This window comes from Mesoplodon mirus (genome assembly GCF_964341445.2).
Source record: "Mesoplodon mirus genome assembly, chromosome: 10".
Lineage (NCBI taxonomy): Eukaryota > Metazoa > Chordata > Mammalia > Artiodactyla > Ziphiidae > Mesoplodon > Mesoplodon mirus.
In genome coordinates this window covers 42,896,250-42,910,326 of record NC_138986.1, presented here as the reverse complement: position 1 = coordinate 42,910,326, position 14,077 = coordinate 42,896,250, and the positions used below count along the sequence as shown (strand labels likewise).

Sequence of the window (14,077 nt, the reverse complement as noted above, 5' to 3'; positions counted from 1 at the left end):
AACCCGTGTCCCCTGCATCGGAAGGCGGACTCTCAACCACTGCGCCACCAGGGAAGTCCGAAGGCTAGTTTTTATTTAACTGTCGTATAGATTAAAATGCCAATTACTTTACGTTAAGCACCCCTCAAAAACCTCTTGTTCTGGGGAGGATTAAACTAAGACAAGAAATTAGCAAACATCATACAGCAGGGAACTTGGATCTAGCTCACTTATTGGTTTTGGCCTTTCATATAGCTCTTTTAATATTTTAGAAGATCTAAGAACCTAAACTAAAAATCTGGTAAAACATCTTTATTTTGCACATGAAGAATTGAGGCCCAAAGAGATTAGGTGAGTTGTCCTAAATGACAAATTGCATGGGATTAAAACTCAGACCTCCTGACATCCTTTATAATTCTGGCAGTAATAGGAAAAATGGAAAGGAAGGTGTCCATGAGTTCCGAATGAGATCACATTCCCAAATCTCAGAACTAGACAGGGCTCTAAGCAAGAGACTACTCTGAACATCACCCACCTAGCCAGCCCCACCCTTCACACACCCAAATGCATGCACATACACATGCACATACACATACACACACACACACACACTGGAACTCACGTGCATACACAGACACATGTGTAGGCATGCACACACATGCACACAAAAGCACACATACTCCAAGTTGTATTCTCTGTAAGAATTACAAAGAAAATAGTTGACTTCAAATAGCAGTTTAACTGTTATGAACCATAGCATAGAAAGCTGCTGATAAAGATGTAAATATTATCTCACATTTACCTACAAATTGCTTCCACACCTTTTGTTTTAAAACAGTGTACAGGGCTTCCCTGGTGGAGCAGTGGTTGAGAATCTGCCTGCCAATGCAAGGGACACGGGTTCGAGCCCTGGTCTGGGAGGATCCCACATGCCACGGAGCAACTAGGCCCGTGAGCCACAACTACTGAGCCTGCGCGTCTGGAGCCTGTGCTCTGCAACAAGAGAGGCCTCGAAAGTGAGAGGCCCACTCACCGCGATGAAGAGCGGCACCCGCTTGCCACAACTAGAGAAAGCCCTCACACAGAAATGAAGACGCAACATAGCAAAAATAAATAAATAAATAAATAAATAAACTCCTATCTCCAACATCTAAAAATAAATAAAATAAAATAAAATAGTGTACAAAAGGTAATCACATCATTAAAAAGAAACGATTATGCTTTTAAATGTCTGTATGTTTTTAATATTTGCAAATGCAGTTTAGGATGAAAAGTACAGATTGGAATTTAATCTCTAGCAATTATACCATTTAATGCCAATACCTAAAATTTATCATCTACACCCACCTACTTACCAAAAGGCTTTAAAGCTCATAAGAGCAATAAAACAAATGTAAAAAAATAAAAAATCATACAGAGATGGCAAGATATGACTGTAAAAAAAAAGACATCTTATTACAGTTGAGTATTAAATACTGAGTCTCCTATTAATAGGAGAACGTTTACAGATTATAGAATTCTCCTTGCCTCATTTAAAGAAGCAATGCCATTTTATCTGGTGAGACTGTCTTTTTTTTCTTCGATCGAAACTGTTAAAAGAATCTAGTATAGAGATTCTTATATAAAAGATCCTAAGCTATTTATACCTGACAGACAGCAGAGGCAGAACCATTCTTCAAGGTGATAATGTAACTAATGAAAGCATTTTGATCCATTCTCTTTCTTTCTTCTACTTCTTCAAAATAGCTGAACAAAGTCTTAGAGCTCATTTAATTTAACCAACTCCTTTATAAAGAATCTTCCTCGGGTCTCCCTGGTGGTGCAGTGGTTGAGGGTCCGCCTGCCGATGCAGGGGACACGGGTTCGTGCCCCGGTCCAGGAAGATCCCACATGCCGCGGAGCAGCTGGGCCCGTGAGCCATGGCCGCTGAGCCTGTGTGTCCGGAGCCTGTGCTCCGCAACGGGAGAGGCCACAACAGTGAGAGGCCCGCATACCGCAAAAAAAAAAAAAGAATCTTCCTCTATTTTGTCTTTTCTTCCTGTGCCCAGGATGGTTAGTGCTGCCCTACTATCGAAGATCATAAAAAGCCAATGAGCCTGTTCTAAAGCAAAGACTGCGACCAAACAGAAAATATATTCAAAGGTCAAAGATAAAAATCTCTGTCATCCCTCAAGATAAAAAATAATATTCTTTTTTATTACATGTCAGCTCTTGAAACAGTCTGTTCATTTGGCTTATGAAAGTTCTGTGAGAAAACTCCACCTATTTGCTCCAATTTCCAATCCTAGCATAAAGACCGCAAACTTCATCTGTCATTATTTCTCCCCAAAGTGTTCTACAGTTCAAGACAAGCAAACATATTTTTAGTTTTAGTCTCCCACACTATCACACATTCATTCAACATGTATTTATTAAGCACCAATGTATGCCAAGCAGGGTTCTGGGTTCTAGGGTTCTAGGCTGGGTTCTAGGGATACACTGGTAGACAAAACAAATGTGGATCTTGCCCTGCAGAGCTTCAGTGGCCTTGTGCAGGAGGCAGCTCATAAAGAAATTGAATGGCATATATAATAATAGTATTAACCGTGCGCCAGGCACTGTTTTGAACATATTCATGTTTTAATTGTCCTAATCCTCGCAATAATCCTCAAAGATACTTTTTGTATTGAGAAGGAGAGTGAAGCACAGAGGTTAGGTAACTTGCCCGAGGTCATTACAAAGCCAGTAGTAATATACATAACTACAAACCATAATAAGCTATAGGAAAGCAAAGAGAATCAGAATTAGTGGGGTGGGAGTGTATGGCTATTCTTCTGGGAAGTGTTTCGGTTATTATCAGAGCAGCAGTTCTCACAGGTCTATGGGACCATTTCAGGGCATCCACAAGGTCAAAACTATTTTCATAATAATAAAATATTAATTGCCTTTTCCATTATAATAAAATATTAATTGCCTTTTTCATTGTGTTGACATTGTACCGAAGATACAAAAGCAACTATGAATAGAATGCTTACAACACAAGTCAATGCAGTGGCACCAAACTACCAGCAGTCACTGTACTCTTCACTCTCACGCACTCGCAGTCAAAACAAAACAAAGACAAAAAACAAGGACTTCCCTGGTGGCACTGTGGTTAAGAATCCACCTGCCAATGCAGGGGACATGGGTTTGAGCCCTAGTCCGGGAAGATCCCACATGCCGCGGAGCAACTAAGCCCTTGCACCACAGCTACTGAGCCTGCACTCTAGAGCCCATGCGCCACAACTACTGAGCCCACGTGCTGCAACTACTGAAGTGCGTGCCTAAAGCCCGTGCTCCACAACAAGAGAAGCCCGCCCACCGCAACGAAGAGTAGCCCCCGTTCACCGCAACTAGAGAAAGCCCAAGCACAGCACTGAAGACCCAACACAGCCAAAAATAAATAAATAAATAAATTTATAAAAAACAAATAAACAAAAACAAACCCCAAAAAATCACTTAAGAATGTCCTTGATAAAGCAATAAAATTATTAATTTCTAAAAATCTCAACCTTGAGTAAGTCTTTTTAATATTCTGTGTGATGAAATGGGAAGCATACATAAAGCATACATAAAGCATACCTGCTGCATATCAAACTATCCTGTTGTCTCAGGAAAAGCAATTATGCAACTGCTTGAGATGCAAAACGGAACATTTTTTTCTTGGAACACCATAATTATTTGAAAGAAGAACAAACTGTGGTTATTAAGATTAATATATTTGGCAGACATGTTCTTGAGAATAAAGTGAATCTGTTATTTCAAGGAAAACAACTGAGAGCATTTGTTGGCAATGACAAGAACTTATACTTTCAAAGTGAGAATTAGAATTTTGGAAAATTGGAATCCATCACCATAAGCTTGACAGCTTCTTAATACTTACAGATTCTTCTCATGAGACTGCAGATATTAACAAATGTGATTTTTTGATATTGTATAATGCGATGTGTCCACATTTGGAAGATCTGGATAACTCAGAAAACCAATATTTTCAAAATGACCAATGCACAATGTTAAAATCATGCCTTGGTAAAAGATCCATTCAAAGGCTACAAAGATAGACCAATGTATTTTAATGTAACGGTGTATGAAAAGTTCATTGATAGGGTTTCAGACTCCACATTGTAACTAACCTTTAAGAAACTACCTTTTACTATCAAAGAAGAATATCCACAGTTATCTGAAATGGCTACTAAAATACTCCTCCCTGATTGAGCTACTTCTCTGTGAGGTCAAATTTTCTTCCTATAACCAAAACCACATACCATAACTGTTTGAAAGCAGATGTGAGAGTCCAGCTATCTTCTATTAAACCAGATATATATTTTTAAATTTTTAATATAAAATAATACTACTCAGGGGCTTCCCTGGTGGCGCAGTGGTTGAGAGTCCGCCTGCCGATCCAGGGGACGCAGGTTCATGCCCTGGTCCGGGAAGATCCCACGTGCTGCGGAGCGGCTAGGCCCATGAGCCATGGCTGCTGAGCCTGCACGTCTGGAGCCTGTGCTCCGCAACGGGAGAGGCCCGTGTACCGCAAAATAAATAAATAAATAAATAAATAAATAAATAAATAATAATACTCATAATTTTTTGGAAAGTATAGTTATTTTTTCATTAATAATGATATTAACATGTAATGGGTTTATTGGGTTTATTTATGGGTTTATTGTTGTTGTTTTTTTTTTTTGCAGTACACGGGCCTCTCAATGTTGTGGCCTCTCTCGTTGCGGAACACAGGCTCCGGACGCGCAGGCTCAGCGGCCATGGCTCACGGGCCTAGCCGCTCCACGGCACGTGGTATCTTCCCGGACCGGGACATGAACCCGTGTCCCCTGCATCGGCAGGCGGACTCTCAACCACTGCGCCACCAGGGAAGCCCTACTGTTGCTATTTTTAACTGATGTAATATTTACAGTTTTCTCAGTTGTAATTTCTAACACAGTAAATACCAGTAGATATAACCCATATTTAGAAAAAAAAAAAAAAAAAGCTCTTTGGGGATCTAATAATTTAAAGGGGTCCTAAGACCAAAAAGTTTAAGAATTATTGTCTTAGAGTTTCTGAAAGGAGACCCATGTGGCCTGGGCCATACAGAATAAGAGGAAATAAAGATATGTCATTGGAGGGCTATCCAGAGGTCAGATCACACAGAGCTTATCAGTGATAAGGAGCCTGAATTTATTCAAAGTTCAATTGAGGAATTTAAAGCAGAATGACACGATCAACTTTATGTTTTAAAAACGGCAGCTGGACTTCCCTGCTGGCGCAGTGGTTAAGAATCCACCTGCCAATGCAGGGGACACAGGTTTGAGCCCTGGTCCGGGAAGATCCCAGATGCCACGGAGCAACTAAGCCCGTGTGCCACAACTACTGAGCCTGCGCTCTACAGCCCGTGAGCCACAACTACTGAGCCCACGTGCTGCAACTACTGAAGCCGTGCTCTGCAACGAGAAGCCACAGCAATGAGAAGCCCGCGTGCGCAATGAAGAGTAGCCCCCACTCACAGCAACTAGAGGAAAGCCCACGTACCGCAATGAAGAGTAGCCCCCACTCACAGCAACTAGAGGAAAGCCCACGTACAGCAATGAAGACCCAACACAGCCAAAAAAAAAAGGCAGCTGTGTGTAACATGGGAGACAATGTGACAGAACTAGAGTTGGGGAATTTGAAATGGAGACAAGTAGATAAGTCTATGATGTATTTTTAAAAGTTAAAGTACTTTAAACCTCAAAATGAAGTTCCAAACAAGATAAAATGTTTTCTGTTTTCATTTTAATGTTAAAGAATTCAGCTGCTCTATAATCAAACTCGAGGTGGGATGAGGAGAATCAACCTACCAAATGTACTAGAAATGTCAAAAGTACACTAAATCCATACTCAATACTCTAATGTAATGATGTTTAAAGTTATTTTTAGTCAGTTTCAAATTTTTCTTAAAATGGAATACCATGAATATTAACTAACAAACCATATCTTTGTGATTGATTCAGTCTTTCACTAATATGGTGGGCCCTATGTTAGACAAAATGGATAGTAGAGTCAACAAGACAGACACCATCCCAGCTCTCATGAAACTTGTATTACAGAATGATTATTGATAAACTTTGAGGACTCATGGCAGAATGAGGCAACTAAAGTTGTTTCAAATAATTTATTCATTCAAATAAACATTTATTGAATATACACAGTGTGCCAGGATCTGGAGACAAAATGATGAATAAGACATGGATTCTGCCCTTGAGGATTTTACTGTCTAGTAGAAAGAGATAAAAAATAAATTTTCAATTATGATGTAAAGTGTTGTAAACACTAGTGTACAGGCATGTGTGATGAACCAATTCAAAAAGAAACAAAGGGAGTCAGACAGTAGAAGTCTACCTGAATGTTGAACGGAGATCAGCTAATACATGGAGTAGGGAAAGGGAAAGGTCTGAGATGTGAAAACCCCTAGCAAGTGAGATAAGAATGTAAGTGGGTCAAAAAGGTTGGTGTTTAATGTGTGAGTTCCAAATTTCCAAAAATTGGCCCCTTTTTAAAAGGGGCCAAACACCAATTCTGTAATCCACGTATAAATCAACTTGATATCATGGAGAAAAAAACTACCAACCAATTCTTAGAAACCAAAATGGGTTCACAAACAGATAATGCTACCACCAAAAGTCAGCTTTCACAAGCACTTGATAGTTCAGATTATTTCACTTATGACAAAGTCTTGGCCTTCAAAGAGCTTACCTTCTAGATGTAGAGAAGTGTGGCAACCACAAGTTATAGTACAATGTATAATAACATATCTTGTAACAGCCCAAGCAAGTTCAAGGTGTTAAGACAGCCTCTGCCTATAGAGAGCAGAGAGGAGTTGGGTGAGGAAAGCCTTCACAGAGATGGTGATGTAAGTGGTGTGCTGAAAGATGAGTGGGTGTTTGACACTGTAGACAAAGGGGACAGAGAAGGTATTATACACAAAAGCCTGTGCCAAAGTAGAGATGCCATGAAGGAGCAGGCCTATTTAGAGAAATGCAAATAAACCAGTTTTATTTGAGGCAAAAGCAGCTAAGAAGGGGTGACAAGAGATGAGGACAGACAGACTGGACACTGATCAACACACTACAGAGTTTGAATTTTAGCCAGTAAGTAATAGGGAGGTATACAAAGAAGAGTGACGTAGTCAGACTTGCCTTTTGATATGAACCATTAATATGAATCACTTTAGAATGATTTTGGCAATGAGAGGATGATTTGGAGGGGGTAAGAAGCAATTAGGAAGCTATGTTAGGAATATGCAAAAAAGGGATAAGGACCTTAACCATGCCCAACCTCCTAAACTCAACCCATTATCTTTCCTGCCAGACCCACTCCTTCTCCTGGATTCCTTACTTCAGTGAATGGTGTAAGTCTCCTAGGGTTGTCATAACAAATTACCACAAACTTGGTGGCTTAAAAGAACAAAAATTACTCTCTCACAGTTCAGGATGCAGGAGCCCCAAATCAAGGCACTGGCAGGGTTGGTGCCTTCTGGAGACCCTGAAAGAGAACTGTCCCATGCCTGTCTCCTAACACTGTGGTTGCCAGCAATCCTTGGCATTTCTTGGCTTGTAGACATGTCACTCCAATCTCTTATTCCATCCTCACAGAGCCTTCTTCTCTGTGTCCCTGTGTATCCTCGGAGGATACTCTCACTGGATTTAGGACCCACTGTAATCTGCTATGACCTCATCTCCATCCTTATATTAATTACATTTGTAAAGACCCTATTTCCAAATAAGGTCACATTCTGAGGTTCTGTGTAGACACAAATTTGGGCGGGGGAGCACTATTCAAGCCACTGTAGGTATCAACCAACATATTTCCCAAACAGAAATGTGGTATCATCCTTAACCATTCCTCTTCCTTTGCATCTAGATAATAATCAAATACTATTTCTACTCCTTTAAAGATTATCTCCTTTTCTTCTTCCCCAATACCATTTTCATTTCAATAATACTCTTGTCTATATAGCAAACTCCTTGCCACAGCACTGGTTGAACTCAATTATTACTCTCATTACTGTGCCTGTATTGCCAGAGAAAGTCATACGACAGGGCAGACTGGTTGTACCATGAATTTATGATAACTCCAAATTAGTCCTCAGCATTGTCTGGCAGTCCTTCTATTTCTCTGGCTGACTTGCTCTCCCACTCTTCCATTACTATTTCAAATCTTTTTCACTCTCCTCGAGCTCTTACTTTCACCCACTTTCAGCAGTTGTCCCAGGCTCCTATTCTACAGAGAATAAAGAAGCCGTCACACAAAACACTCCCGCTTCTGTGCTTATCATCTCTCCTTTCCCTTTAAGTATAATAGCTGTCCTTTCAATATAAAGCCATTCTCTCTACATGTATTTTGGATTTCATCTTCACTCAGAAATCTTACTAATTATCCTCTCTTTCTCTAGAATATTCAGATTTTCCCTCAACTAGATGCTTCTCATTGGCTTGTAAACATGTTTAAGTTTATTTTTCCATTAAAAAAAAGAAGAAAACAATACCTCACTTGAACTCCCCCTCCCCCTCCTGGCTATCCAGCCACACTCAACTTTTCCTGCTTGTTTTTTTTCTCTCCACCTCCTCCTTCCCCAGCCAGACATAAATGTGTTTTTGGAGAGCTTGGTTTCTCTAGTTCTGTAGTCTTGGGCCCCTTACTTAATCCCTGTAAAATGGGAATAACAATACTAAACCTACCCCACAGGACTATTTTGAGAATTGGGTGAATCAATATATATAAAAGGCCTAGCACAGAGCCTGGCCCATAGTAATTGACCAACAGTTAGCGATATAGTATTGCTAGCAATATATAATATCCATCCATTTATCCAGCCAACTGACACCTTGGAGTCATCCTGAATTCCCTCATCCCTCTGTTCCAACCCATCCCTAGATTTTATTTTTACTTCTCAAATCTCTCTTGTTCTGAACACTTTCCTCCACCTCTGCTATCCTACTCCCCTCATCTCACATGGATCAGAATTAAGAGCCCCCTAAATGGTTTTCTGCATTTATTCTTGTTATTTCCCCAAATTCTCTCGTATCATAGCCAGAGTAAACTATTCTAATCTCCTATCTGAGGTTACCACCTAATTTAAAACATTTCCCATTGTTATGATAAAGCCCTCAAATCTACTACATGGTCTAGAAAATCATGTAGATATTGTCCCTACCTACCTGTTCAAACTTATTTTGCATCTCACTTCTTTTGCCCTATGCTGTTATAACACATACCAACTCTCAGTTCTTCAAATGCATTAGCACTCGCCCATCACAGGTGCCTTCTACATCGTGTTCTCTCTCTACCAGAATGTTGAATGATGCTCCTATTTCTCTTGGCCTAATTAATTCCTACTCATCCTTTATGTCTTAACTCAATAGTCTTCCTCAAAGAAGACTTTCTTGATGCCCCAGAATAGGTTCTCATTACTCTATGTACCTCCAAGTTGGAATTTCACATTTATATGATAATTATTTCAACAAATTCCAATAAAATCCAAGTTCCATAACAGTGATGATTATGTCCGTTTTTGCTCTCCATTGTAACTCAAGTGTCCAACACAGCATATGGTGCATAATTAGCACTCAATAAATATATATTGGAGCAATATTAAACTTCAAGTTCAATGCTGCAAAACAGCCTCATCGCTTGTTTAAAAACAGAATAGCTTTCCTATACTAGTCTAGAATGCTGCCCAGTTCATCCAAGTACGAAACTAAATATGAATAGCCTTGGTATAAGTAAGTAAGTAGAAGGGCAAAGGGAAATCGATGTAGTAATTATTGAAAAAGAGCAAGGATGGGGAATTCCCTGGCGGTTCAGTGGTTAGGATTAGGAGCTGTTACTGCCAGGGGCCCAGGTTCGATCGATCCCTGGTCGGGGAACTAATATCCCACAAACCGAGTGACCAAGGAAAAAAAAAAAAAAAGAAGACCAAGGATGGACAGGTGAGAATGGGGGCAGATTATGGGGGGGGGAGATACTATTTTTGAAACCTACCATTTTATGGCACTGAAACTGTTCAATGAGCAGTTAACAGCCAATGTTAAACAAATTGCAATAAAACTGATACACTAAAAAAAAAAAACCAAAATCAGAATAGCTTTAAAGCAGTAAAAGGGAAGTATGTCATTAGTTCTTTTTCAATGTGGCTCTAGATGGCTGTGAACAGTAAATCACTTTCAAAAAAGATACTTATTCAGCAATTGCTGAGGGAAAGGAGGACATGACAGAAGATACATTGTTCTGCTGTTACTTTAAGGAAGGGGTGGACAGGCAGAACACCGTACTTCAAGGCAGAGAGGTGAGTTTTTCTAAAGCACTGGTTCTCATCCTTTGCTCCACTCCAACACACCGACCACCGCTACCATTACCATTACTGCTACTACCCTCCTGATCAGTACCTGTGACTCCAGCACAGCTATCACCAAGTGGCTCATCATAGCAGGATTCTCAAGCAGGTGGGAAGTATAAAAGAGACGTGAGTAATTCGAAATGCACTACCGCAAAACATTCTGGATTCTCCGCCTTCCCCTTCCCCTCATAGATATCCCTCTCCCAAAATATAATTTATGGAAAAAAGCAGTCACATAGATGTCACTTATATGTAATTTTTTAATGTAACCTTTGACTTTTTCTGTAGCAAAATTGTTTTCCTAACTACTATATTAGACAATGAGCAGAAGAAGGGCAATCTGGAAGGATACTCAAGACCAATTTAAATATATCATAAGTTACTCATACTGCAGGTACCTCTCTTGATTATAAAAATATTTTATTATGGTAATATGGTTTAAGGTATTAATCTCTAAAACCACCAAACTGGTGCACATCTGCTATATCAAACTGTAAGTGACCTCAAATATTATGTCAATGTCCATATCCTTAAAACAATAGAACTAATTCAATTCACTTACTAAGAAATAAAACAGGGCAAGAAAGTATGGAAATCTTTTCTAAAATTTCAAGATCTCAGAAGATTGCTAACAGTACACAGGGCAACCTCTGAAATTCTGCAGATGATACAATGGCAGATCTACTTTGAAAAGCACTACTGACAATGAACCTCTCTCCTCAGCAATACACACAAATTCCATGAAAACTGTAGAAACTGCTAAATATAGAAAGAATAACCCCACAGACAGAGAAGTCAACTGTAACTGAAAAAACACACAAACAATCCCCATTTCCTAAGATCTTTAAATCAAAGGCTTCAAGCATGTTGAAAAAACATGCTCACATTGTGATAGGCTAGCATTTCTTATTTTGAGAAATAATGCCACCTTCTAAGCCAGGACATGGAATCAGAATATGTAATTATAATTTCTAAAAAAGAACATGCATAATTTATTATAGCTCTGAGTACTCATTTAAAATATTTAAAGATGATAAAAACTGAGCATCACCTCCTGCTCATAGAACAATCATTTCTCCAAAATTAGGTTTTATATCTGACATCCAAATAGCACTTTAAAGTTTCCTTAAGTCATTTAAAAAATGAATTAGATCTTGTTTCACTTTTTAAAATCTGTTTATCTCCGTAAATACTCTCAGTTGTAGAGTAGCAAAAGCTACTCTTGCTCTGTTATTTAAAGCTGAAGTACTATTTCTAAAGACCAACAAATGCAATTTCACTACATGAATAACCATCTTCTAGAAACTACCACTAAAGCAAGAATTCAAGAGGCATTTTCATATACCTAGATTAAGAAGTGATTAGCTTCATATCAACACTTCCAACCTTTTCAGAAAGGATGAAAGAAATTAACAGTCCTTTCAGTGAACAAAAGTCACAAAATCTCCCATATGCAATTCTATGCTAATCAAAGCTAAGTTATACCACCTTTTTCAGGACTGACAGGAAAGAGAAAGAATGCTACCCACTAAGCAAGGAGAGGATGAATTTCTGATATTCATATTGATTTGGATCCAATGGGCATTCTCAATCACCACAACTGATAGTAACGATGATTTCTCACAAAATCTAATGTTCAAAGAGCTGTGCACATCATTTATTATCCTATTTTTACCTACTTTAAAATGAAAGACCCATTCTCTTATTTAAATTATCTAGTTAGAAAATGATCTTTATGTAATAATGGTAATCTATCATGATTTCTAAATATTGTAAAAATTTAATTTTCTGCAAAAATGGTAGGTTTGGGGGTTTTTTTTGGAAGCACCACCACTGCACTCACACCCACAACCAAGATTAGAGACTAAAGCAAATGATCATCCTTCACACACTCTCAAAAATAAACCCAGACTTTGGGAAAGATAGTAAAGTACAGACAAAATCTCAATGTTAGAAGTCAGCTGAATAATTGTAGGGCGCTCTGGAGGGATGTGCCTGTAACTTAAGGACCAACTAACTGTAAACTGAAATAGACACTGATACCGTCTTGCTTATCCCACTAACTTTTCTTAACAGCTCTGATCATATTCCCCTAAATAGTTCGTGCAGGCAAGGAACAGTACGTCTGTGTGCAACAACAGAAATTGACCTGAAATAGTTAAAAATAATCAGGACTGTGTCTATCTGGTGACATACAAACCTAGTTTATCAATGTGAAAGTAGATCTAAAAACTCAAATGTTAAAAGGTGAGCTGAAGTATTCTTATGACAGAATCTCTGAGCTTCAGTTAAGTCTGAGATCTGTTAACGTAACAGGCACAAGTAGGCTGGAGTAATTAGTTCCTGCTTCCTCCTCACAGAGATATAAGGAAGGTGGACGACAGGGTCCCGGGAGACCCACACGTCAGTCCACACACCTTTTTCTGCTCTAACCTCACCTCACTCCTTTCCTGCGCGCGCGCGCACTCCCCCGTCACGTAGGAAGCCCAGGTGCGCCGGCTAGCAGTTTTCTAGGGTCGTTTCACAGGTGCGTTAAATGAGGTCTGATGACTGGAGTTGAATGCCACCCCCTCCAGCGCCCACAGCTCACCTCTAGCTTGTGGTTGATTTGGGACACAGTCTGGGCTTTGTGGCAAAGCTGCGCAAAGCAGGAGCTCAGGCTGGTCATCTTCTGTCTCCCCTCATAAGTGATGTCCGCCTGGTCCGGATCGATCTCGCCCAGGAGCAGATCCACATCCACGAAGGCCTTGTCGAACTCCTTCTCCAGCACCTCCAGCCACCGGAACATGGATACCCCGCCGGGGGAGACCCCCACGGCGCATGAGGCGCCTCCTGGGCCCCCGCCGGCTCCTGCCGGGCATGGGCCGCCCGCCGACATGGCGCCGTCTATGGCCTCCCCCGACTGCTGCTGACCTCGCAGTCCACCCGCGAGAGGAACTGATGGGCCTGCGGGAACACGCTCCGTCGGTCCCCTCTCTTAACCCTTGCGCGGTTAACGCCGGCTATGCAGCCCCGGAGGGGAAGGAGCGGCGAAGCTGAGGCGTCGGCGGTGGCGGCGGCACACGGAAGACGCGGGCCGTCCCACCTCTCGGCCCGCCTTCGCCGCGCATGCGTATCGAAGGCCTCGGCGGACGCAGCCAGGAGGGATGAAATGGGCGGGGCTGGGGTGCGACCTTGGCCTATGAAAAGCCTCTGCTTGGGACCGCCTGTCAGCGGCCATATTGACATCTGGCAAACTCCTGCTTAAATCCCCGAGAAACCGAGGCGCGTGGTGTTGGGTTTCAAGTTGGAAAGGCCCTAGGAAGAGAAGGTTGTCCACGTCGCAGAGAGGAACAGCTTCCACCCGTTTGACTTAATAGTGGGTGGGAGCCGTTCTAGAGTCGTCCGGGAAAGTTGCCGCGGTGACGTCCCGGAGCAGGGAAGGAAGAGTGAGGAAGGGACGTTTGAGCCTGCGCAGTGGCCACGTTTTACCTTTTCCAGTCCAGTTCTTGTTTAGGGTGAGGTGCATAGGGTGTGTGGACACACTCGTTCTTCTCGGTAAACCAGGCTTTAAATTCCGGGTGGAACCTGCCTAGAACTGCAAGTTGAAGGGCAGCGGCTCACCAAGTTTTGCTGAATTAATACGCGGCCTTTTCTCTTGTGATTAAAAGTCAGGCAGCCTTGGGTTCAAGTTTTAAACTCTGTCCCCTATTAGCTGTGCCATCT

General features: G+C 41.0%; 1 protein-coding gene across 1 annotated transcript in view; it reads right to left on the bottom strand.

The window, feature by feature from the left end:
* Nucleotides 1-13,469, bottom strand: part of GOPC (golgi associated PDZ and coiled-coil motif containing) — a 42,845-nt gene extending 29,376 nt beyond the window's left edge. The window contains exon 1 of the mRNA XM_082633746.1: nt 12,963-13,469. Coding sequence (XP_082489872.1) covers nt 12,963-13,250 — 288 coding nt within the window. The 5' untranslated portion in view covers nt 13,251-13,469. The remainder of the gene's footprint in view (nt 1-12,962) is intronic.
* Between the last annotated feature and the right edge of the window lie 608 nt (nt 13,470-14,077).